Source organism: Pelecanus crispus, chromosome 8 (assembly GCF_030463565.1).
Source record: "Pelecanus crispus isolate bPelCri1 chromosome 8, bPelCri1.pri, whole genome shotgun sequence".
Lineage (NCBI taxonomy): Eukaryota > Metazoa > Chordata > Aves > Pelecaniformes > Pelecanidae > Pelecanus > Pelecanus crispus.
Genome location: NC_134650.1, coordinates 2,751,060 through 2,778,128, shown reverse-complemented (window position 1 = coordinate 2,778,128; position 27,069 = coordinate 2,751,060). Strand labels below are relative to the sequence as shown.

The following is a 27,069-nucleotide window of genomic DNA, read 5'->3' as shown; positions in this document are numbered from 1 at the left end:
CAGGTCTTGGAAGCGTCAGTGGTATTGCCATAATTCGATAAAGATTGCGGTTCTGATGGTAAATGTCAATGGTAAGTTACACAATGAAATATTAACGTACTGATGCACACACAAACCCAGACCCCTGCCCACTCTGAGACACCTTCAATCCTACTGTCTTTCTAAATTGCACACCTTTGTCTGAACATTACAGCCGGATCCATGTTTGCTGAGGTCATTCGGACAACTTGGCGAATTTCTTTGGCAATCATTCTGAGTTTCTCAAAATTTACCAGGCCATCCACCTTAGAATCATTTCCTGCATAATTGAAACACACGCACATAGGAAAAAAAAGAGAGTAAGAAATACTTTTTTAATGGGCAATGTGTTTCTAAGTCCCCCACGTTACCCCTCCTCCCTCCGCGTCCCGCCATCAACAAAACCGCTTCAATCAAAATAGCAGGAAAACAGGAAACTCTGGCAAAACACAAGTGACAATCAGGCCCACTCAGACTATCTAGCACTGCTCTTATTAATCTCTTTCTAAAGTAACAAGTATTAGTGGGAGGAAAAATGAGTAAGTGAACTATGCCCAAATTCATTGGCATAGACGTTAATATAAATATAGAACTGACATCAACAGCGTCCACATTCCGAAACGAGTTCAAATAGTTCTGAAACATCACAACCAAGAATTGGGCATATTTGGAAATGCTTAACGCCTTAACCAATTGTGAACAGAACTTTGTGTAAAAGGGAAGGAAAAAAAAAAGGGGGGGAAACGTTTAAACAAAACCCCTTGAAAACGCTGAAAGCGAGAGTAGGAGGTGTTATATCATCGTAGCTGTCTGAAAGCCACAACATGGAACAAAAACCTAGAAACACCGCAGCAACAAGTTTTTGTAAGAGAAATATATTTAATGGAGTGTAACTACCAATTAGCACACTCACCTACTCTCCCACCCTCAACCTTAGGGGAGCTGATGAAGATTAAGCACTGCTTTTAAAATATTAAAAATACGCATTTAATTTTTAATTTTTGTCTGGGATCAGTCTCTTCCATTATGCATTCAGAGTTCTATTTTGTTTTACTCTTACAAAGGATGCATCAAAAGCATCCTTCTGGTGGCAGCTTCTTTTAGACATTTGTTGAATCCTGGAGCACCGAAGAAAGGACTAAAGCATTCAATGCTTAGTGTATTATTTCTTTATGTTTGACATTACCTTCGTGCAGAAACGTGATATCCTTCTTGACAACAGGAAAAAGTGGAATAATTGGAGGCTGCATGCTCTGGCTGCTAAGGATGTTGCGGTATTTTGCCATGTTTCGAGATGGATCAAAAAGATCTTGAAGGTCTCTGAGGTGCTTTTCGTACTTGCTCGGTAGCTTTTCCCAAGTGCCTCTGAGCCGTGCTACTGGTGCTAGATTTAACCCACTGTAAGGCAGATGCATTTCATTATTAGCTGGGAGCGGAATCATTGCCTTTCATAAGGAAGTAAAGGGTTGGGGGTTTTTGTTTTAAGGATTAAAAATAGCTTTCACAAGGTTAACTGTAAAGCTGGGTGAATGCCAGGCTGCAAATTCATCACAATAAACCTCTGCTGTTCACTCTCGTGAGCATGTGAAAAGGAGAACTGCAAAAAGCATGATTGTTTCCTATTCACAAGGTACAAATTTCAAGTTAGCCTGCCAAAACAACCTCTCTGTAACACAGTACTGATGCCCATTTAATTTAAAAACCGCTTCTCTCCTGTAAAAATGTATACCGCAATAAGGACAAAAAGGGTGAAAACTTAATGAGGTGAATACACGGCTACAGTAGGAAGTGAGAACAGAGCACAGCTTATCCCAAGCAAAAGTGGCAAGACTTGAGAGGAGTATGTTTGGAGCATTTGCAAACGGGCACCAACAGACTGAGAATTAGAAGCGGCAGATATGCTAAAACTTGCTATTGTGCCTTCATTCTCATTAAGTAAAAATATATCCATAATTATCTGGATGCAAAAAACCAAAATTTAAAAATGAGATATATCCATCCTCCCTATCACAATTTGTCACCAACTTTCCTCAAGAAATTTTGCAATGACTGCAAAGTCCTCATAGCTGCAGAACTGGAGAGTGATATTCTCCAGCTTTCATTTGCAAATCCAGAATCATACAATTACTAAATGTCCTATTGAAGAAGATTTTTTTTCTCATTTTGAAAGCTTCAAAAACTTATTTTTATTTGGGTTTTTTGTTTGTTTTTTTTTTTTTTAAATATGGATTTCTCTCCATGCTATTGTCAAACTACAAACAAAGCCTTCTCTCATGTGAAAAATCAAACATATGCCACCACACAGCTCCTCTTTTACATGCGACCTTAGGATGGTTATCTTCCTATTTCATGAAGCATATGGCATCATATTGAGATGCAATGCAAGGCAAGAAAGAGAACCCCTGTGGCATATGCTAACAAAACGCATATTCCTCTGGAAATAAGGGTAAAACAAAAGCTAATTCATTTGCTTTTTTTTTTTTTTTTTGACCAAAGACCACTTCAGTCACGGCCTGATTAGACTTAACTGCCAAGCAGGAAGAGTCATTTCTTCACCTACTATATATCATGAGAAATTAGGCAGCAGAATATAGAAATTAGATTCAGTATCCACACATGTATTCACCATGTAATGAGTAGCCACAGCCCCAACTGTTGCCCAGCACCCTTTAAGGAAATCCATGAATTCTTTAATGTATGACTAAACAGAAGCCAATACCATTTGGTAAGCTGGCTAGACATGGAAGAAAATATTTTAAAATGGTCTTTTCAAAGAGAGTGCTGGGATACAGCATGAATCCAGATCTTTGATGAATCACAGCGCCTTTTAGGTAAAACCTGGGTATAAGATAATTGCAAATAAAGAAAATGCTGAACTCATGCTGTTAAAGTAGCAGCATCTAGTCTAAATCAGAAGAGAAAGTCTAAATGTGCAAATGAAGAGGAAGTAAAAAAAAAATAGAGAAGCAAGCAGATGACAGGAAAGAATGAAAAGGAAAATTAAACTAAAACAAGACCGATTTGAGGAAGTCCTCACAATGAAAGGAAGAAATAAAGTAATCTCATCATTTCAGATATGACTCAGTGCACACTGAAAAAGTAACAATGACTGAAAAAAGAAGAGAAATTTGGTGCCAGAAACACAGAAAATGACAGCGACGTTCAGGCAGGTTTCTGAAGTTCATCCATCAAACAGTGCTTTTGTCCAAATCTCTTTCCCTGCTAGGTAACAGTTAAAGCAGGGAGTCACATCAACCGCTGCAGTAAGGCTGAACTTCTGGCTTTTGGCAAGCTTGGTAATTCCCTTAAAACCGCCTGGCACCATCAGTAATCTGTGCAGGATACACCTATTTCTTTTCTTTCCGTTTAGCTTAGCGGAATTGCCTCTGACAGCACAAATCAGATCTGACAAATGGGGAGCGTTTTACCTTATAACCGCGAACATGGAATTGAAGTTCTTGCATTCTCGACAGTGGAGGGCAATTTTAATGAAATGCTTAATAATCTTCATCCTTTTGAGTTGGTTGGGCTCTGCTAAAATCTCCATGGCAACCCAGAACGTCTCTTGGTTTATGACATCCTCAAACTGTTTCAGGTGAGCGTTTCCTGTTTTGGAGTCCAGCTTATAAAGGTCATCGATGTATTCTGTAGGCTCAATATTGCGAAATAATTCAAAGTCTCTCATGGAAAGCTGAGTGGCGACCTCAATGGTGCTCAGCTGTAGGAGGGAAATTTGGCTTTCTCTCAGTAGCTCTTGAGCATCCTCATCTGAGCATAAGGTCTCTGTCTCCATATTGTTTTTTAGGTAATACCTAAAGAATAATCGAGTTACGATAAAACATGAGAGATGCTCTTAGAGGGTTTATGAACACAAAGACATTGAACTGTACCAATCAACGCGGACATTACCGACACCGCAGGGGTGTTTACGTGCAAGCATTTTCTCGTTACTGTTGACAACCCAGCATAAGAGGCAAAAACAGAGGCAAGAAGGGACAGCGTAACCTTGTACTTTAGCTGGTATAAAACACCATCATTACCGAAGTAAAAAGACATTTCAAAAGCTGTTTTAATCTGCCTCTTTGCTAATATCTTCTGTACTGTACTCTGTAATATGCTGTAGCTTTCACCTTCAGAAAAAGGTCAGTTACTTTTCCATTTGTAAATTCAGCAGTGAAATAACATTTTAAATACACATTAGTCCTGAGAAATCTCTTGTTAATGTATTTCTGCATTTCGTACACAAATTTAACGTGCTTTCTTACATAAATTTAGTGTGGCATATTAGTATTTACACGAAGCACATAGTATTCAGGAAATGAAAATGTATCTGGAAAATTCATTTCCATGGTCCCAAGCAGATCACTTTCAGATATACAAAAGTTTACTCCTCATAAATTCCCTCTGTTGCCTAGCAAAGAAGACTGAAGAATTTTTTACTTAATAAACCTTCTTCTGGTATGGATCAGGTCATCAGATAAGACTGAAGCACTTAACATTTCAGAAACATTCATAACCGTTTACATAAAATGGAAGAATTTATCTCAGGTTAGTATCAGTTCATTGCAACATGACATCACTGAGAAAGAAATTAATTGTATGCTTTAATCCTGAAGTACATGTGGAAAGCGTCGGAACAAATATAACTTTTCTTCTTAAGTGTAAGCCACTATATACGTTATCCTGATCTGCTGAATTTACTTGTCTTCAGGCAAGCTTGCTGTAGATTTGGGGAGGGGTTTTTTGGGTGCAGAAGAGGAAGGTAAAACAAGGAAGAAAAGAGGAGAGGGAAGTGTAAGTTACTGACATTTACTTGCTTGTTCTTCTAACAGACATCCATTTAGTTTAATCAAAACATCCCTTCCCAATATTTGTTTCGGATGTTTCACCCCTAAAAGGCAAATAAATCCAAAGCGAAATCGCAACAAGGGCCCATTTACCGTCCATTGAGTTGAATCCTGTCGGCCAATTTTGAGAACTGATCTGGGAGTCTCCGTTGCTTGATGACTCCCTCGGGGCTGACGGACACTTCGCAGAGCGAGTAGGTCTCCGGGGCTCCCGTCAAGTTGAACTCGTGGACGGCGTGACTCACAACCTCTTTTGCTGTAGTGTCTTTGCTGATGATAATGTAACAACTCTGCTGATCTGCTTTGAAAACTCTTATTACTTGATCCGGAATATCTAAAATAACAGAATAGTGCCTTTAATGCATGAAGTTACTTGACCTTATGTCTTTTCAAGGGATGTTTACTGTGTCATTTGATAGCCAGAAAACAAAAAGCAGCTAGCAAGAAAAAAAAGCCGTGCTGGACTTGATAAATATTCATTAAAATATTCAGTCATTTCCTTCAACTTTCAGAGAAGGGGAAAAAAAAAAAAAAAAAAAAGAGGACTGTCCTCTGCGTTTCCACAACTCAATTACTTTATCATCCCATGACCACAATCAAAGTACAAGACATCTAGATATATTACTAAGCTGTACAGCGTCCTTCCCAGCATGTCTCAAAAACTTCGGCAGCATCATTCCTTCTTTGGCTCTTTTGTACAAACTTGGCGAGAGCCAGAATCCAGGTGCGTGCCAGGTGCCCTTCCCGGGGACAGGAAGCCATCGAGCACGCGTGGACGGGCTGCGAGTGGGAGGACGTGAAGAGGAAAAGAGATTTGGTTGCTCCCATAACTAGCTGTGAACTTTTACAATCCCTCTCTCGCCCCGAAGGAACTAAGCTGCTGCCAGCAGTTAATTCTTTGGCTAGCGTGCTTATTCATAGCACATTTTATGTATTATAAATGCATTAGAGAACAGCTTTATCTGAGGCAGCCTACAGCAGGAAATAAATATCTAAAGAAACACACGTTTAGTCTACAGCTTGATGACTGGAAATAATTTGCTGCATTAGTTATTACAGAAGGCTTGATTTTCAAAGTAAAACTGATTGGAAAAAAAGAAATATCAAGAGTCAGAGCGCACGCTAATTTAAAACAGGGAAGCACGGTTTTCCCCCTCCCTAAACCCTGAAGACCAAAATTTCACAAGTTTTCCACAGACCTGGGAAGGTGGGAAGCTCTCGCTGAGCCCTCAGCCACGTCTTCAGAGCCTGCAGCTATTCAAAACCCACGCCAGAGGCAGATGTGCCATTAACTCCTGCATCAGGGATTCCCAGTGGGCTGTTATTACAGCGACAGCCTCCAAAACAGCCCTTCGCTCCTCTCACTGTTAGCTGACCAGCCTTTAACAACCTCAGCCATACTGCCAAATCCATGGATTGAGGTACGCGACCTGCCATCCGCGGGGAGCCTCCGGATCGCCGGGCAGGGTGGCGAGTGCCGCGGAGAGGACTGACCAGGCACCCCTCTGCCCGAGGGGAATCAGCACGTCTGCCAGGCAAATCATCTGTCCTGGTTTCGGCTGGGATAGAGTTAATTTTCTTCCCAGTAGCAGGCACAGTGCTGTGGTTTGGATTTAGGATGAGCAGAATGCTGATCACACGCTGATGGTTTAGTTGTTGCTCAGTGCTGCTCATGCCAGTCAAGGACTTTGCAGCTTCCCATGCTCTGCCAGGGGCACAAGGAGCTGGGAGGGGGCACAGCCAGGAGAGTTGATCCCAACTGCCCAAGGGCCATTCCATACCATACGGCGTCATGGGCAGTATGGAAACTGGGGGGGTTGGCCGGGGAGCAGCGATCGCTGCTGGGAACTGGCTGGGCATCGGTCGGCGGGTGGTGAGCAATTGCATTGGGCAGCACTTGCTTTGGATATTATTATTGTTATCATTTTCTTATATTGTTATTATTATCATTACTATTTTACTTTATTTCAATGATTAAACTGTTCTTATCTCAGCCCAGGAGTGTTTCTCACTCTCACTCCTCCGATTCTCTCCCCATCCCACGGGGCAGGGGCAGCGAGCGGCTGCGTGGTGCTGAGCTGCTGCCTGGGGCTGAACCCCGCCATCATCCTGCTGCGCTGTGCATCGAGGTCCTCCCAGCAGCAGCTCTCTGAGCACTGAGTTCTACATGCTGCTTACCCCATCGCCTATACATTAATTTTTCTCTCTCAAAATCCACTGCTTAAGGAAGAAAGGAAGATCTCTTTCAATGGGACAGTGACCTTGGGGTTACTTTTTCTTGCCTCAGAACTCAATGGTGTTATAGGGGGCAAGTAGCAGGAATTTCGGGGCAAAAAATAAGCAGGTAATTTACGATGCATCATCAAAAGTTTCCACCTATCGGAGAAAAGAAAGCCTCAACATCAGCCATAAATAAATTGGAAGATGGGAGGAAACAGGGTGTTAAAAAAAAAAAATCTGATTGAAAACTAGTTCTACTAACAGTTCCATTATTATGACTATCACATTACTAGAATAGTCCCATTAATACTAGGGGACTAGTTGAATTTGAAAAGCTCCACACATACATGAATGGGGGCAATAAAAGCAAAAACCAAATATTATGTACTTATTTCAGAGTAAAAGTGGTGAAAATGATACATTGAATTATTTGGGAAATGCCTGCATTCATAAAAATTGTTATAAAATCAACAGAAGAGGCAAACATCTACACCTTTGTATCAACATACCTAAAAATCAGAATACACTCAAGGTACGAAACCAAAAACTGAAATGTAATTTGGGGGTGCAAAAAAAGAAAAAGAGGAAAAAAAAAAAAGAATCACCATGCAACCAAAACTTAGTGTAATTTGTGGCAGGTGAGAGAAACTTATATTAGAAGCACATGTCTGTCTTCACAGTCTTTGCTTTTAAGCAGGTAAACATTAACAAAAAAATCTTTTCTTATGCATTACTCAGCTTGTGTTGACAATATAAAACACATTCCAAGTTTGCATGCACACAATTTGAGTCATACAGAGGCCAACAGAAGAACAAACTGCATCTCAAACTACGTTATCATCTAAAACTTCAGCTTCTATAAAAGGGATGTAAGCAGCTTCATTCCTTTAAAGCAAGGTCACAGAGAAGCAAAGTTACTTGCCAAAGATCGTTCGGTGTCGGTGGCAGAAATGGGGCTAAACTGCAGCTCTCGGCCTCAGTACAGCACCGTGCCCCTAAACAGAGTCTGTGGATTTGTTTTATTGAAGGGAAGATTACAGGGCACAGGCCTATCTAATGCCCTAACAGTAACAACTATGTCAATGCAACGTATGAAAGTGTTTAGGTTAACAGGCAAGCCATGCAATATTAAGGTCTAGAGGATGCTATACATCAGGATACTTACAGTAAAACCCAACAGCTGCAGGCAGGAAAAAAAGAAAAGAAAAAAAAAACTGTGTCAACACCAAATCAAGATTTAGATGTTTACAAAACTTATCAAGTGCATGTAGTACGCTGTCAGAAATATTTTGCTTTTCTCTGCCATTCAAGAATGACAGCATATTTGTTATAGTAAACAAAATAAAGGTAAGAAGGACCAGTTATCAGCATTTCATATTATGCAGTAACTTGTACAGTATTAAATGAAGATTCTTAGAGGACACGCGTGTAGCTCTCATGCAGACAGCAAGAACCTGGATTTGCAGCAAAAAGGGAACTTATTGGCTATGCGTGTTCATGCACTTGATAGGATATATCTGCGTACATCCCTTTCAAAGGGGAAATCTGCAAGTTTACATAAACTTAAGCCATAGCCGCAAGGCACTGCACAGAATATGTAATTATGCACAGAACTTACACTTGAGATGGGGAAACAAGATTCTGACTTGAGGTGTTTACAGGCAGCTGCATGTAACAACAAACATCTGCAGCCACCCCATAAACTGTATCCCTACAGTAACAGCAGTGAAAGCATAGACTCTGAATCTCAAAACATTTCTCAGTTTTTCAGACGTACAGTTGAATATACGTAACGTTCGTAAAACACTACACGTTAATACCACTGTGTCGGTACCATGGCAGCCCTGCTCTATCCAGAATACTGCTGGAAATATATATTCAAAGATGGTGGCTGGACAGGTCAAAGTCACCGGGAGTACTGGCATACGGGAAGAGATGACAAAGAGAAGGGTGCAGACAAGGATAATCTGCTTCCAGCAGAGCTCTGGTAAACTCCAGTAAATCAAAGACTCTCAGAGGTGGCATTTCTTTGTAAAAACAAGCTAAGTGTCACGTTACAAAAGAGGAGGCAAGAGAGGTTCAGGCAGCCTGGATTTTCAGCGAATCCCCAAGTTGGGACCTGTTAGGGCCACAGGACAAACAGGTAACTGCACTTGGCATGTCTGATGCTGGGAGAAATGTCATTTTCCCCCTGAACCAGCTGCCTTGTAATCATCCTGTAAGTCAAGCTAATGCTGGTGTTTTACCTGAGGGATTAGAGAAATCCAGAATGCTCGTTGTAGGCTGCAACAGGTCAGGGCTACTGGACGAGAGCGTTCCCGGAATGGGCATGATGGCCAGGCTGTGCCTGCACTGCCGCGTCCCCACAATGCTGTCGTCCTGCGACTGGCTCACGCTACCATCGCTGCAACACAATTTTGTTTCAGTTACGTGCATTAAGCTCCTTCTATTCACCTCGGGATGAATGGAAGTAAGAAAAATAATGGCACTCAGATGTTTTAATTACACGTTGTAGACAGGCTTTCGAAACAAGAACGGAGGTAAATTATATTTGAAAGTGTTCACTGGGAGAGAAAAACATTTTGGTCTTGTTCTGCATCTATGGGTCAGATTTGCTGCATTGTTTTAAAAACATAAGCAACATGGACGTAACGACAGGAGATACTAAGCAACTAAAATATCACAACTTACTAAGGAACAATTACTTTCTGAGCAGAAGAGCCTGACAAACCTGAACAGCTTTGGAGGCAAGATGCTGAATCGGGTCTTGTCTAAAATTTTCCTGATTCTGTTTCTCCCACCAGATACAGTGTTTGCTTTCATTTTCTTGTTTCCTTTTTCACGGGGAAACATCTGTTCCACATCTCCAGGCATATCAGGGATGGAATAACGGTTGTTTTTCTTTTCTGCAATTTTTGGAATATGTGGAATTCCATTCTTCTCCTGTCCTATCCTGCAGAGCAGCTCCTTAAACACTGTAAGAGAAGATACAATCATTGTGATTTGCCTTTGCACACTTAAAGCTTCACAGTGAATTCTTTCCCCTCAAACATTTTGCTTCCCACACCCCTGCAGAAAAAGTGAACCGAAGAATTACAAACCAGGCAATACACTGCATTTTACTTTTGATTCTAAGAGTGCAGGTCTTTTCCCATTTAAGTTTTGCTTTTCATTACCACTGCAGAAAGAGTAACCCCTAAACGCTGAATAAAAACGATCAAACATTCTGCATAGCAGAGTTCTCCTAACTACTTTTGAAATTAGCACATATCACAGCAAATTGAACTGACCTAGTCTACCGTTACCGGCCAGGTAACAAGGCATCACTGCATTCACGGCAATCAGCTCTATGTATTTATTGACTTTTTTGTCTGCATCTTTTAGGTAACGGAGTGCAGATGCTTCCTCAAGAATAACTGCAAGACATACTGGTATTTTCCAAAACTGCCTTTGTTGGCTTTTAGTAATACTACTGAACAGAAGCTGCAATTTCCTATTGCATTTATCAAACTAAGCCAGACTGTTACCAACATTGACATTCCCAAAGATATAATTCCGTGGAAAAGATAGTATTCATGTTCTTTGTGTTTCTTCCCACATATAAAAGGTGAAAAGAGATTGTTCAAATTGGTTTATCAATACAGATTATTTTTTCTTAAATATCTTTTTAAAATTTTTTTATATCTTTTTAAATCACTCAAGTCAGAAATTCAGTATTTTCTGTCGAAAACATGATGATAGTGGGAAAATGAAGAACTGTACAGAGCGCATTTCTCAGATTGTCCGTATGAGCAAGACAGCCAGGACTTTCTGTATAAAAACTCCCAGCCAAATCGCCTATTTCTAATTAGGTAACAAAATTTAAGGCTACAAGCCTTCACAGCATAGATTCAAACATAAGAATTGCTCATTGTCAGCACCAGGCACTTAGCACTCAATGAGAAAGACAAGATAATAAGTATCACTGTTGAGAAAATGCTTCAAGACATGAATTCATTAAAATGTATCAGGGACATCACCCTGAAATTATATTGGCTAGCAGGAAGAGAAGAGGTTAGAATCCACTCGTAAATGTATGTCGCTTACATTTATAATACAAACGAACAATCTATCACTGCCTCAGTTACAGTTATGCTTTACGTCATTTCACGTTCGTCTGGACCACCGGTCACCACGGTTGTTTCATGCTTTTTTGGAATTACAGACTCACAGAGTCGTTTAGCCTGTCCAGATCCCTCTGTAGAGCCTTCCTACCCTGCGGCAGATCAACGCTTCTGCCCAACTTGGTGTTGTCTGCAAACTTAGTGAGGGTGCGCTCGATCCCCTCGTCCAGATCATTGATAAAGATACTAAACAGACCTGGCCCCAGCTCTTGCCCATCCCTTCTGAAGAGCGTACAGCCATCCACTGCAGCACTCCAGCTGTGCAAGCCATCCCACCGTGTTTCCGTGATGGCAACTATATCATAGTTTTCCTACCATGCTAATAAAGCAACTGCTAGGATCTTGAAATTTTTTTACCTGCACAGTGATAAACAGAAAATAATCATCGGAAAGAAAATCAATAGTGAACAAGGGCAGCTAACTGGAGGAGGAAAATAAGAAAAGGAAACCTTCTGGTCTCAGATACAACTGCAGAGGAAGGAGCTATCCTGTGCACAGCCTCCTTCTTTCTGTAGCTATGGTTATTCTGTTGCCTGAACAGGATTATGGAAAAAGAACAGATGGTTTGACTGAGATTTTAAAGAGGTATTTATGTGTTTATATTCACATTGACAATTAAAAGCCAACATTTAGATGTCATGCCGCTTTTTATAACCCCTTTTCCATTTTAGATGTAAAAGCAATTTATCCTATCATTCTTACAGCCATTGTAAAAAGTTTTATGGAAGCCCAGTTTTACATTTTTGCTGTTTCTTGGCAAAAATATTTTGGCCCAGATCCCTTGGCTCTGTTTCAGCCATATCGCATGAAGGGACACTAAAGCCGCTTAAACAGTCATTTGAGGATTTCTCAGGGAGTAAAGAGCTGGCTATGCTGGCTTTGTGCCACTCAACATGCAGCCCTTGGCACACAAGGACTTATCTGAGCAAATGGAGGCACAACAAGGGGACCTCCGCACAACTTTTCACTCCTAGAGCAACTTAGGGGGAAAAAAAAAAAAAGAAAAGGTGGAAACTTATTGCACTTCTAAAGCCAGAAAGACCGGAGTTTTTCTTCAGATACACAAAAATACATCATCTATAAAGTCTACTCACCAAAAATGTTTGTTTTTACAGTAATGGAGAGATGAGTGTTGTTCCTTAAGATTTCCAGAGCTTTTACAAAGGTAATGTTCTCAAAATTCTGTCCATTTACTTCCATTATCTTTAAGAAGAAATAAAAATTGAACTATTAGGAGAACAACTGTTTACAACGGAGTTACAAATACAAAGGTGACAACACAGGCACAGTAAGAACTTTCCAGAAGTTATCATATCATCTCCACAGCAGTTGCAGAATGAAAACATTCCTTGTGAAATAACTATTTTCATCATGTCACTGAAGTTATATCCTGTAAACAAGCCAGGACCTCCATTTCTTCCTGACAAATGCTTTAACCAAATTTATTTTCTGTGATAACATGACATTCTTGCAATTAGGAACTGCACCCGAATAAAAAACGGTGGATCATGAACCATAGAACTGATACGACATCAAAGGCCAGATCTTCACCTGGTGTGAACTGTCGTTGCTCCACCAGCCTCAGTAAACTGGGATGGTTTACACTAGGTGGGAATCAATCCAACACAACAATGTGATAGCTTCAACTCAACCGTATCTCCGATCAGAAAGTTTCCTAGAATAACCACAATTTGGTTTCTTTTCCCATTCTGTTTTTGAAATATTTAAATATTTTAAATATTTTGAAAACTATTTAATAGAAACCCATTTACCACGTGGAAACTGAAGCTGAACTGTGTGTTCACAATAGAATACTAACCAGTTGTTCGCTTGTAATAAACAGAGTATTCTTTTTGTTGGGAACACTACAGTGGTTGAACCAGAATTTTTTTAAATAAAATAAGAGGTGGATATTTTAAGTTAACTTTATTCTTTTTACCTGATCACCACGCTTGAGTCCAGCTTCTGCTGCTTTACTGCCCATTTCCACAGTCTCTACAAAAATACCGAATCCCTTGTCGCTTCCTCCAAGGAGACTGAAAAAGAGTGGTGAATCTCTAGAAGGTTTTTGCAGGGTAATTTGTCTCCATTTTGCTTTGGCAGCACAGGCAATATTCAACAATCTGAGGTGTCCTTTCATTTTCTGTAACACAGAAGACACAAAATGGAATGCAATGTTCCTTTTCCTAGAAATGGAAAAACAGTTGTGAAAAAAACCCAAGTGCCAGAAAAAGGACTTATGATGCCAGGTATCCAAGTCTTACTAAATAAACCTTGTCCTCTTTTGCAGTAATGCAAAAACACATAAATGAGTGTCATATGTACTATTTTATATGGGCTTTACATCTAAATATATGTTTAACAACAAATATGTCTACGTTAAAAGCCATTTACTGACTGTTAAGACTTTTAAACTACGTGTTAGCCACTGGTAACACACTGGAAAATGAAAGTATGTAACACTAGAAAGTATGACAATCTTTCTTCTTTGTTCCTACCGTATCTTCCAAGTTCTTTTCAAATTCTTCCAGGAATCGTGTCATAGCAGGATCTCCTTCAAAGTCATTAAAATGATTGTTTACCCACAGTAAGACCACTCTGGTAACCTGTGGGGAAAAAAAAAAAAAAACGTATTTATAAAGGTACCTATGATTCTTCTCCTATAGGCTTTAATCAATAATCAAAGAAGAATACGAGGACATGGCAGAATAACATACGACAGACTACTGCACCTGTTAAATAGAAGCAGAAGACATTTACACTTGAAATCATCTTCTCTTTTCCTTTATTTCTGGAAACTAATGAAAAATAAAAACCCAAACATTTTTGTACCTAACTGGCTATATCACCCGGTACTTACTGGTGCACAAATCCATCTTCAGCTAACTCTTCCTTATGCTATTTATAAAATTTATCTTTTTAAAGCATACTAATGATCTCCTTAGAGAAAGTTATAGGAAGTATGTTGTGATAATAAAAAGCTCTCTTTTAAGACCTTTCAGTTAAATCTTCAGGTTGCTTTTGTACGCACTAGAGTTACAGAATCATCAAATCATTCAGGTTGGAAAAGACCTTTAAGATCATCCAGTCCAACCATTATCCCGACACTACCAAGTCCACATTAAACCAATTAAGGGGAGAGTCATAATTCATTTCATGTTTCCTGGCTTGCTGGCTGGATTATTTTTTAATGAAAGTAAAACTAGGAATCTCTAAGGTTGGAAAGGGCCTCTAAGATCATCAGTCCAACCATCAGGGGATCGAGTGCACCCTCAGTAAGTTTGCAGACGACACCAAATTGGGTGGGAGTGTCGATCTGCTCGAGGGTAGGATGGCCCTGCAGAGGGACCTGGACAGACTGGATCGATGGGCCGTGGCCAACTGTATGAGGTTCAACAAGGCCAAGTGCCGGGTCCTGCACTTCGGTCACAACAACCCCATGCAACGCTACAGGCTTGGGGAGGAGTGGCTGGAAAGCTGCCTGGCCGAAAAGGACCTGGGGGTGTTAGTAGATAGCCGGCTGAACATGAGCCAGCAGTGTGCCCAGGTGGCCAAGAAGGCCAACAGCATCCTGGCTTGTGTCAGGAATGCTGTGGCCAGCAGGAGCAGGGAGGTGATTGTCCCCCTGTGCTCGGCGCTGGTGAGGCCGCACCTGGAATACTGTGTCCAGTTTTGGGCCCCTCACTACAAGAAAGACATTGGGGTGCTGGAGCGTGTTCAGAGGCGGGCAACGAAGCTGGTGAAGGGTCTGGAGAACAAGTCTTATGAGGAGCGGCTGAGGGAACTGGGGTTGTTTAGCCTGGAAAAGAGGAGGCTGAGGGGAGACCTTATCGCTCTCTACAACTACCTGAAAGGAGGTTGTAGTGAGGTGGGTGTTGGTCTCTTCTCCCAAGTAGCTAGCGATAGGACAAGAGGAAATGGGCTTAAGCTGCGCCAGGGGAGGTTTAGACTGGAAATTAGGAAAAATTTCTTTACGGAAAGGGTGGTCAGGCATTGGAACAGGCTGCCCAGAGAGGTGGTGGAGTCACCATCCCTGGAGGCGTTTAAAAAACGGGTAGATGTGGCACTTCGGGATATGGTTTAGTCTGGTCTACCCTTGATTAGTCTAGAGTGGGCTTGGTAGTGTAGGTTAATGGTTGGACTGGATGATCTTAAAGGTCTTTTCCAACCTAGATGATTCTATGATTCTATGATCAACCCAACACCCCCATGCCCACTAAACCGTGTCCCAAAGTGCCACCTCTGCCCGGTTTTTTAACCCCTCCAGGGATGGGGACTCCCCCACCTCTCTGGGCAGCCTGTTCCAATGCTTGCCTACCCTTTCTATGAAGAAATTTTTCCTAACATCCAATCTAAACCTCCCCTGATGCAACTCAAGGCCATTTCCTCTCATCCTACCATTCATGATAAAATCAGTCTGACAACTATTTTATCCATCCATGTTATAAAAAAAGGTTAATCTATAGCAGTTTCTCTTCTAAAAATAAACAATTTCCTCTCATTTGCTAAGACTGTTTTCTTTTACTTTCCTTTTCTTAAAAAAAAGAGTAGTTGCCAAAATGAACAGCATGGAAAAAGGTAAGAAGAGAAGCAGTAACCACAGCAAAAGACCCTAGACAATTTCCTACGCAAAAAAAATGCAGCTTTTTGATAGTCTGTTGGGTTTCCTTCAGCTCAAAGCTAGAACATATAAAACTGCTGGCTAAGAATTTTACTGCCACAATTTCCGAAGAATTGGACATGGATACAAGTTCCAGACTATGAACATTTTTCACGTGTATGTGTGTACAGTTACATACAGTTGAACGTCGTTCTGTTTATGGAAGCATTTTTATCAACTGCACCTGTCCTGAGCAGAGTTTAGTTTAAGTACAGAGTTTGTAATAAGCTGCTCAAACAAAAAGTGCTCAATACACCGAACAAGCTCTACAGTAGAAAACAAGACAGAGAAGCACAGTTCTCTTGTGAAAAGAAAGATGGTATGTCCAAGAGCTCATGAACACAACTTCCCTGCATTTCTGGTGAAAAAGGATTTCAGAGACTGGCATTTACATCTTTAAATTAAATAGAAAACAGTATTTATCATTCTGCAGAAGAGCAGCAGTGTCATACCTAATTTAGGTTAGTAGACTATAGACATACAACACACCGGAGAATCCTTTCTTGATACTAGTGAAAAACACTTTGCTTTAAAATAGTTCATATAAAAAGCTGGAGCATAATCCTAGTTTATCAACACAAAAAGGAATCAATTTGGAGACATTTACATGAGAAATACTAATCTCTTAGACTCCAACCAACCTTATCCCTGAGGCTGTCCACTGTGAACCACTCCAAGAGTTTATTTCCAACTTCCAGGGGGCTTGTTAGAAACGTTCTGTACGTTAAAAGGAAATCTTCGATGTAGGTTGGATCCACAATAGAATGTTCTTCTATTAAGTGCATGATGAGCCGCTCGGGTGTTGCCTTGAAAATTAAATGCAAAAACTAACTGATACCTCTCATCGCTACCTCTCTCTAAAGAGTATCTTAACATAAAACCATGCGAACAGTATACTCCCTTTTCAAATTTCAGTTATGGCAAACTCAGGACAAAACACACTAACGTGTTTAAATCAAATCTTCATGATTCTCTCAGCCCAAAAGTTTTGCATAGGTAATACCTGGTTAAAACAATTAGTAACTGCCCTTAATTTTATTTTTAATAAACAGTTTAAGTTCCTCCTCCGGATTACAAAAAACAGGTCAATACATAAAGATGCACAAAGGGTGCTCCCAATACAAAACTCAATATGTGTGCCGAAGAGGTCTAACTTTATTAAAAGGGAGATGGAAATAACTTTGTAAAGTCATATAAATGCCTTCCAATCAATTTTTTTGAGCTGAGACAGAAAAAACTGAGTATGTGCTCTAGAATCAAATCAGAATTGTATTTATTTACTAACAGATAAAGTTTAATAGATCAATGGGAAGCCTAGAAAGAAACTCACCTTGATAACTATGTGTCCTTTTCTGGTTCCACTGCGATCCAGCTCCCTGTGCTCCTTTACCATAACAATTTCTCCTTCTTCCTCCACTTTATGAGTGTTTTTTTCCACGTGGTTCAGAATCCTCCAGTAGTCTTGCTGGGCTATACACACAAACTGCCCCCAAACGACACGGGATTGTTAATACATCTCCAAAACATGAAGGTATCCCCCCCTCTGGGCTGCTTCAACACAACCACAATAGCACAGCGTTTGATACCAACCCTACTGTGTTCTGCCCAACTACACGAGAAAGTTAGAAGACAAATAGAACTGGTCACCTTCTTACATCTCCGAAAGGTTGGCGGAATGGGCTAAACCTATAGAGGACAAAGCCTCTGCGAAGTGGAAATGGCTATTTTCTATTTTATCTGTTCTTACTGCGTGTCAATCACGTACACAGCATGACTGGGGTGGACTAAGCTTACATTTCAGCCCAAAGCAGAACTTCCTGTTTCTCACACAACAGCAGCGTGAAATAAATCCGAGCTACTAAAGCATGTACAATTAATGCAACATCAGCCGAGCCCCTGACCCATAAAATACCAACATCCTTTTTTCTACTCCTGGAATAAAGATCATGCCTTAAGATGAAAGTAGTCTGTTTTCTTTTATTAGATGCTTAAAAATACAAGGCAGTTGTATAGAATTGTAATCTTACCTGACAATCATCTACTTTGGTTCTGACCACTCCATTCATGTACTGTTTGTCCAGAGAGGGAGTAATCCCAAAACTATTTCCCATACAGAGACTCTCACTCTTCCCATCAGGATAGCTGATTTCCACTGTGCCATTTAAAATAACATACCAAGAATCGAGCTAGACAAAGTAAAAAACAAATTTTAAAAAGTGAAGTTAATTCAACAACTTTTATAAGCTGTTCCAATGCTCTCAGCTCAGAAAGGCTTATTCTTGCAGTCTCCAGTTTGTTGTCACAACAGTTTTGCAACATTTAATTCACTAAAAACGTGTACTGTAAGGCAAGCAATAAAGATGACTGAAACAAGAATGCTTTTCAGCATTTTTCATTCATTTCAGAACTAATCCAGTAGGGAGGAATGCTGATGAATAGATTGCTTTTTTAAATCAGTGGGCTAATTGCTACAATATATTTATACCGTTTAGTGAGAATGAACACTCTTCCCCTGGGTACCCATTTGGTCACTACCAGAGACAAGAGTCTACCTAGCCCTCTCGGAGGGCTGACCAGCTACGGCCATTCCAGACGTCTTCATATTGACAGAGAGTTCAAAATAGTGATTCAGGGCACCTACGTTGGGAGCCTGACCACTGACTAATTTGAACATCTGTCTCCTCCCACTGAGTATGTATGGAAACTGCTCCTAATTTAGACATTTATGTTATAATACCTACATTGTTGGGCAATACTAACTCCATGTTAGTATTTTAAAAAATGACGTTAGAAGAAGAGAGTTATTTTACCAATGGAAATGATGCATTCTCTATGCCACAAATAATCTTTGAAAGAAACTCCTCCAGATGTTAGCACTTACCTGTCTATACTCTGCCACGTTGAAGTCTTGAACAAGTTACTAATACACAGGCAGAATCTCCCAAAGGGATGGGCTAAGGTTTGGAGATTTTGGACATGGGTCACGGCGAGAGAATTCTCTAACTTTCAGGTGCGGGAGAGATGGGAAACAGATTTTTCCAGCCCTTCGCGCCCAGATGCCCTTGTTAACCTACTGCCTATAGCACTCAAATTGTGTTGTAAGCAGTAACTTACTTCTTGGCCGTCTTCAAGTATGATGGCTCCTGCTTGCTCTACTACTTCAAATATCATCACTGAGCAAAGTTCTCTTCTCACAGACATAGTCATGTTTGCAAAGGCAGGGAGTTGGTGCATAAATTCCAATAATTGCTCTGTTAGACAAAGGAAACATTGGTATGAAGCCCAGGGGTTCCTTAGATACCTTACCCTCCACAGGTATATTAAATCTCAGTTAAATTCATGGAAAAATTGCTCAGCAGTGTTACACTCCCCATTAGTGCCTCTGGCTAAATGAGCCCAGTAAGCATTTTGTCATCAACAACCGGAACTCGGCTCTACAGTCTTGATCGTGTTCTGATTGACTCTTACGGCAGCAGTCTGGCCAGAGTGTAAAAGCACTTCAGCTTCAAGCATTCAGAAAAATTAAAAATACCCTTACGGTGCAGTAATTATAAGCTTGATAGGAGCATGAAATGACTTTCCAGTGTTTAGAGAAGTAATCTGAAGCATACAGCATAACGCAAATTTTACTATTAAACTAATGCAAATTTCTAGTTAAACACTGCAGTAAATTATTTTACTCTTAAATGTTTTCCAGCTTACAATTATGTAAATCTATACTGCAGTAATAGTATACCCTCTTTGACATTTAATAACTAATTCACCAGTTTCAGGCAGTCACAATTACCTTGCTACCTATCCCTCTCTTGTATCAATACATACAATGACTGTAATACTTAACATTTTAAGCGCCTCAGAGACTGTTTTTAAAAATACTTACTTTCTCAGAACAAATACTCTCTCAGATAGTAAGAGGAGAAATCATTCAATTAACAGTATCATTAGAGCACACTGATCTCTGGAAGGCATAATTTCATAATTATGAGAATATACATTTAACATTAACTCATTAACCAGTTTTCAGATATGCTTCTCTTACAGGTGTTATATGACAGTTCTACATAAAGATTTTTTTTTCCCCTCCTCACCAATATCATCATCAGTTTTATCTGCAGGCTCTTTCTCAAGGCACTCTCGTACAACATCTCGCCCTAGAAGCGGATCTGAAGTCCTGTCAATATCTTCATCCTCTTCTTCTTCTTCATCTTCAGAGTCTACAGGTGCTTCTGGAAGACCCGTTAAATCAACGTCTCCCATCTCACTTTCTGTAGCCTACAAAGAAAACATCCATCAGACAAAGAGTTCAATGTCTTCAGTTTAAAGCTTTATGGTCTTATCTTAGGTAGCTAATAAAACAAAAGAAATTCCGTGACTAACAATTCAAACCAGAAATTGTAACAGCTCCCTTTCTGAACACTGAAAAAAAACATGTTACACTGAAATCTACAGTTACAGGATGGTACAAATATGTACCATTGGCATAAAGCAACAGCATGCTACAGGAATTATGATCATGAGTTCTGAAAACAAAATTAACATACTGGGACATTTGTTCTCTGTCATTATGTATATCCCTCCCCACCCTCAATGAGCTACAGGCAAGATAAACCCATCAATATTAACCATGTGACACAGGAAAAAATAAAGCAGACTGCGTGGCTAAAATGAAAGGGATTTGATCACATTTTAAATTTTGGTATTATAACATGGATTTTAATCCTGGCACTGAGTAAGTATGCCAGGTGGGGGGGGAGATAAGGATGACTACTCTTTTCCTCTACTGCCTGATTCTCATTTTATAGCATTTACTCTTTCTTGCGAATTCATGTAAACAAAGTGTTTTTTCACAATTCGAGAGTCTGTATTATTAATGAAATAATAATATAATTCAGTAACACCACTGGTTACACGATGCCTGTAGACACATTTCTACTGTCATCAATAGATGGCAATAGAGACATCACACTGAGCTGAGACATGAAGCAACGGTGAAAGAGAATGCAATGCTGGCAACAAAAAGCAGAATCACATAGGAATCATTTGCAATAATTCCTTATGTAAAGTTTAAATGATGTAATTCCATGAAAATAACTCTCCAAACAGATGGAAGGGGGGGAAAAAAAAAAAAAAAGTAGTTTCAAATTTTCAATTTCCAGTTTCCACAGAGTAGTTGCTCAATCACTTTTTTTTTTAGCTTAAGGCAGCATGCAAATCATTTTTCTGTTCAAATTCAAAAATCTGAACAACAAGATGTGTCACTGAGAAGTATAAGGCAATTATATACAGACTCGCAAATGGAGTTTATTTTTTTTAAGTGAACACATTTATAATATGCACTTTCACTTTAAAATAAATCCTTGAGATTTTACAAAACACACCGATGACAAACTAATGCATCATATACTTTGCACGTTCACAAAACCTCCAAAATAAAGGACAGAGTCCTGTCCAACCTGACTTTGAACACTTCCAGCGATGGGGCAGCCTCAACTTCTCTGGGCAACCTGTTCCAGTATCTCAGCACCCTCATCATAAAACATTTCTTCCTTATATCCAAGCTAAATCTACCCTTTTTCAGTTTAAAACCATTGCCCCCGTCCTGTCCCTACAGGCCCTGGTAAAAAGTCTTTTTTCTAAGCCCCCCTGAAGCACTGAAAGACTGCAGTAAGGCCTCCCCAGAGCCTCAGCCCTTTTCTCCAGTCAGGACTTCACCTCACTGCCATGACTTCCCAAGACGGAGCGTGCCTTCGCAACTACATCAGCCAACTCCCTCAGCACCCTGGGGTGCATCTCACTGGGTTCCATGGGCTTGCGTATGTTCAGGTTCCTCAGGCAGTGTCCAACCTGGTCTTCTCTTACCACGGGAAGAGCTTTGTTCCCCCAGTCCCTGCGACTTGAGAGATGTGGGAAGAATGACTACCAGCAAAAACTGAGGCAAAAAAACCTGTCGAGTACCTCAGGCTTCTCCATGTCACCAGTGCACCTGTCTTATTTACGGGGAGAAGGGGATTACATCTTCTTTAATCTTCCTTTTCTGACCAATGTACCTGTAGAAGCCCTTTTGTTATGCTTCACATCCCTTGCCAAATCCAGCTCCAACTGTGCCTTATGTTTCCCGATGCCAACCCCAGACGTGTGGGCAGTATCCCTGTACTCCTCCCAGGATACACATGCCCGGTTCCGCTGTATGCGTTGCCTTCTTGCGCTTTAGCTTGACCAGGAGGTCCTTCCTCAGCCAGGCTGGTCTCCTGCCTTCCTTGCCTCATAAAAAACAACACTCATTTTAAGCGATTTAATCACAGCAGACTGCACTGCCTCCATCTTCCTACACGCTCCATGTTGATCAGCTAACGCGGGCCCCAGCGCTTTGACAGATGAGCAGCATTTCCTTCTTTCATTAGACAGAAAAATACTGGGGCTTAGATCTAACCTTGGACCTTTGAGCTTGTCCTCATTTTAATAATTAGCCAGCAAACCTAAATCATTTAAGCCTTATTTATTAACAGAGACATTTCTTTCAGAGGAGGGTAACTATATATATAGGGTTAAATCTGGTTTACATTACATCACTTTACTGGCTTATGTAGCTCACATTAACAGTTTTGGAATTAAGCCCAAGGGCAAATTGTGCTTGGAGAGTCTCAGCAGCACACAATCAGTACAGCACTTTATTCAAGGACTTTTCTAGCATTTCTTCATGTAAATAGCCACAATGTATATCAACTTTTCCAGGCAGGGTAAGACAGACTACAGTACTAATTCCCACTTCGATAACCTCAAGCTAAGATAACAAACCTGAGGCTACAGGTTCCACAGAAAAGTGATTCTTCAAAATTTTCATTGTCTATCCTACCTAGGACAATAAACAAATCGTCTCTTTTCTTAATAAATAAGTTATAATTTGATCAAGCTATGAAATAAGAGATGGTCCTCAAACTGCATTTCCAAGATTATGTGCAGATGGTTGACAACGCTGGCAGGTCAGGCAGTGCTGGAAGGAACAGGAAGGATTTTGCTCGTAAAGCTGTCTGCAAAAGTAGCTGCTCTTCCCAAGCATGATGCCCCAGCTGTTTCCATTATCAAATATCAAAATCATTCTTAACGGAAACATTTACGAACTACTAATGTACAAAACGAAACCAGAAGCTGCAATCTTCAGATCTTACACAAATATGGATTTGCAGGATTGGGTCTATGGGGCAAGAGTATCTATTGAGAAGGCAGCAGGAAGGGACTCAAATGGTGCGTGTCACGTAGATCACCTGGAAAGTTAACACCAGTTTACTGTCAAAACGTTTGCTTGCTATTTTAAAATCACACTATTATTACTCTCTATATAGTACTGCAAATTTTGCCAATTAGCAGGTTTCAGCTAGGTTTGCCAAATGTCGACCATGGAGACGTCCTGTACGCTGGCCTGCACTTCGGAAGCCAAAGCCAAGAACTAGCCCTTGCAACGTTTCGGTGATGATGATACATATTCCACTACAATGTGGCTCAGAAGCATACAGTGACAGAAAAACAGTATTAAATATGCCTCACGTAAAAGATGTCCCGTGCCGGAATAGCTCTGTATGACAATGTATTTCAGTACTCGTGACTCCCGATGCAACCTGCTATTAAGAGCAAGGGGGTTTTTCCCTTCCCCTCATGTCAATTCCGGCAGGGGAAAAATGTCCAAGTCTTCTTCAGAACTGATAGAAAAGCCCGCAGTAAGGCCCGCTCCCTGATGCATATTTTATAGATAATCCATTTTAATATCAAAACCTTAACCACAACTGGAATTATTGCTGGGCAATAATGTTGCTGCCCACAAATAGTATATACTGCCAAAGTGATAAATGAAAGATTTTTTTAAAAAGAGAAACTTGAAGCATACCACTGACAGAACTAAAAAGATAAGAAAAAATAGATGCAAATTTGTTGGTCATTAAGAGAACAGGGATTGCCAGCTATTGATAGAGGCAACTAACTCCTGACAGCAGAAGCGAGACCCTACCCACCTACACCTAGAGACGTGATCTGGATTACCCATGGCACCGTGGCCAGCTGCCTTACAGCCTGTCCCGCGAAAGGGCAAAGAAAGACGCTGTCCCTCTGTAATACCTTTTGAATTAATTTTCCCTGAGGATACCTCTGACAGGTCAAAGCAGCTGTTTGCAGAAGTTATAATCCCTCATTCCAACTTCTGTACGCATAACCACACACCTTCCCCTACTTAGAATCATAGAATCAGAGAATCGTTTGGGTTGGAAAAGACCTTTAAGATCATCCAGTCCAACCATTAACCTACACTACCAAGTCCACACTAAACCAATCAAGGGTAGACTAGACTGAACCATGGCCCCAAGTGCCACCTCTGCCCGTTTTTTGAACGCTTCCAGGGATGGGGACTCCCCCACCTCTCTGGGCAGCCTGTTCCAATGCTTGACCCCCCTTTCCGTGAAGAAATTTTTCCTAATTTCCAACCTAAACCTCCCCTGGCGCAGCTTAAGCCCATTTCCTCTCGTTCTGTCTCAACGCCATAGCTCTGAAACCAGGCATACCGTCAGAAATGGGCTGAACGAAAAAATAAAAAATTTGAAAGGAAAAAAAGCCAACAATGAAACACTTCAAGCAAATTAAAGAAGTTGTTTTAAAAACTGTACAGAACAACTTTTTTTCCCGTATTTTTTTTTGAAAAAAAAGTCTACAGTCCAACAGCAAAACAACTGCTCTGCAGTATTCGAAGCAAATTGGACTTTGCAACACATACGTTTGGACATTTTACCACATAAAGACTGAAAGCTCCAACAGGGAGCAGTAACGGTACAGGAGAAGGGAGAAAAATACCTTCATACATTTATTTTCATAAGTTCCTGCAATTAACTGAGGGTTTAATACAGTATGTTCACAGCAGTGCTTACAGGCAGGACTCCTTTTCTGCTGATCCTACCTTAAGCTTTGTGTTCATCATTTCCTGTTCAACACCTGGACTGAGAAGCAGCTGGAACAAGCGAAACCTCATTTCAAGACTATCGATGAATGCAGTGTACACAGATGACTGGAAACCCCTTCCAAATCTTAATAAAAAATTGTTTCATTCTTCAGTTCTACTATTCTAATCATATTTTCCTCTTCTGGAATTATGTTTGCACTACTTACTGTAAAAATTAATGCTAAGATACCATTCATTCAAAAGGTCATTTAAAAGCTACATTAATCAAAATTATTCAAAAACGCTCTTCCTCTGCTGACATTAATGATACTCCTACAGAGTTTGGCATGTAATAGATATGAAGCTGACCGCAAGCTCAAAGCATCACTTTCCAAATATTTTATGAAAAGCCGTATTTTAATGTACCAAAAATGCTTTCAGCTACCGAGCCAATACGTTATACTCAAAATGTAGGCTTACTGCGTATCAAAGAGATTCTCTCCCTTCATAATATCATGATGAATATTGAGGGAAACGCTTTTCTTTTTCTTTCCCATTTCAAAATCTGTCTGTATTGATGTGTCACGGCAATATAATGCTATGTTTAATACCGTGCCATGACATTATTACACGGTATCTATCCATGCACTTATAACTGGGTTACAAAGAGTAAGAGACTTCTCCAAAACTGTTATAGCTACTGCAATAAAGCCCATAAAAAAAGCCCAGCATCCTTTGACAAGTTACTATTTGCACATTATGCATACGAGAACAAGATACAAAAACTTCACTAAAAAATAAGGAAAAGGGAAAAAAACCCCAAACCAGTGGGTTGTTGAGGTCTTTTTCCCCCCCTCATGACACGCCTCTTGCACATCTTATCTTCACCCATGCTTTATCAAATGCCTGATTCTCCAATGCTATCTTTCAGGATTAACAACGCTGTAGCTATGATGGTCCATTGCTGTGTTGTTATCTTTGAAGGTCTCACACGAGTCTGACAGTGGTAACCTGCCTCAGACATCACCCCGCTGGCTGGACATTCTCAGCAAAATTTACAGATGTCCACATTCCCTGCAGGATGCAAAAATAGATGGGCTAACGTCACCGAGAAGGAGATGCCTACCTGAAAGGAATCCTCAAAATTAATAGAAAATCTCCAGTCATTTTCACATTAATAAATTAATAATTCCTTAGGGTATAAAAATACATTTCACCACTGTTTATTTCCTCCAGTGCATGTAAATATGCTACTCCATTATTTCTTTTATTTATATAATTCTTATTTGTTTAGCAACTATACTCTTTTGGCATTTTCTTAAGAGGAGACATAAGGCATTTCAAGGGCAGTTAGCGACACATGATAGAGTATTCACTCATTACTAGAATGGTATTTTCGTTATCAATAATATATTTTAAGTGCTTTTCACTTAGAGCAACCTCTCCCAACTACTCAGGTAGACAGGCAGGCAGACGATGGTCAGGAAGACTGTCCGTCAGCATCCTAATATAGGAGATGTTAAGGTACGATATGCAGACTAGTTCTGGTGACTCTGACTAATTAAATCAATCCTGTTGACTCAGAAAATTTAAAAAAAAAAAAAAAAAAATCAAGATACAGAACAACATCTTCCAGCACTGCCTCTCAGAAATCATCCACAGAGCATTTTGAAAAGCCTCCCAGGGATGCAAGCTACTCCTGACCTAGCTGGCAGCAAGTAGATCTAAAGTAGGAGTAAGGTAATAGATTAAATAGGACAAAAATGCATAAAGACACTTAATGTTCTAAAAGGATTTTTGCTTTTAATGCCTTATTTTTAAAGTTACCTAGCAATACTTTGTTGTAAATAGATACATCACTAATCTGCTTCCAGTATAGAAATAGTAGCCGGACAGTAGCCAAGGAAGACAACAGGTGTCTAAAATCAAGTTACACCTACATCATGCTCAACGGTTGCTATATACTCAGTATTGTACAGTCAGATTTCAACTTGAAAGGGGAAAAGCTGCAAAATTACTGCTCAACACAAACACAGGACGAGCACCCTCATCAACCAGAAAAAAAAACCCATGAAGCTAGCTCTCCAACTTCACACGAGACAGGTAACATCAAGTATATTATCTGCAAACAAATGAAAGCTATCTCTGGATTTCAGATCACTTCTACTCTCAGTGAGCAACACCAGAATTTCCGCAGTCAATTAGTGCAGAGAGTGCATTTATTACCATGCTTTTGTTTGCAGA

At 40.2% G+C, this 27,069-nt stretch overlaps 1 protein-coding gene across 4 annotated transcripts in view; it reads right to left on the bottom strand.

Moving 5' to 3' along the window:
- The window catches only part of RAPGEF6 (Rap guanine nucleotide exchange factor 6), a 137,475-nt gene that overhangs the window by 27,897 nt on the left and 82,509 nt on the right, over positions 1-27,069 (bottom strand). For all 4 annotated transcript variants that reach the window (XM_075715304.1, XM_075715301.1, XM_075715305.1 and 1 more), the window contains 14 exons: positions 19,997-20,180; positions 19,023-19,159; positions 17,936-18,094; positions 17,239-17,391; positions 16,550-16,714; positions 13,747-13,854; positions 13,188-13,391; positions 12,343-12,451; positions 9,817-10,060; positions 9,332-9,489; positions 4,959-5,199; positions 3,447-3,830; positions 1,205-1,416; positions 175-298 (listed from right to left, as the gene is read on the bottom strand). In XM_075715304.1, coding sequence (XP_075571419.1) covers positions 175-298; positions 1,205-1,416; positions 3,447-3,830; positions 4,959-5,199; positions 9,332-9,489; positions 9,817-10,060; positions 12,343-12,451; positions 13,188-13,391; positions 13,747-13,854; positions 16,550-16,714; positions 17,239-17,391; positions 17,936-18,094; positions 19,023-19,159; positions 19,997-20,180 — 2,582 coding nt within the window. The remainder of the gene's footprint in view (positions 1-174; positions 299-1,204; positions 1,417-3,446; positions 3,831-4,958; positions 5,200-9,331; positions 9,490-9,816; positions 10,061-12,342; positions 12,452-13,187; positions 13,392-13,746; positions 13,855-16,549; positions 16,715-17,238; positions 17,392-17,935; positions 18,095-19,022; positions 19,160-19,996; positions 20,181-27,069) is intronic.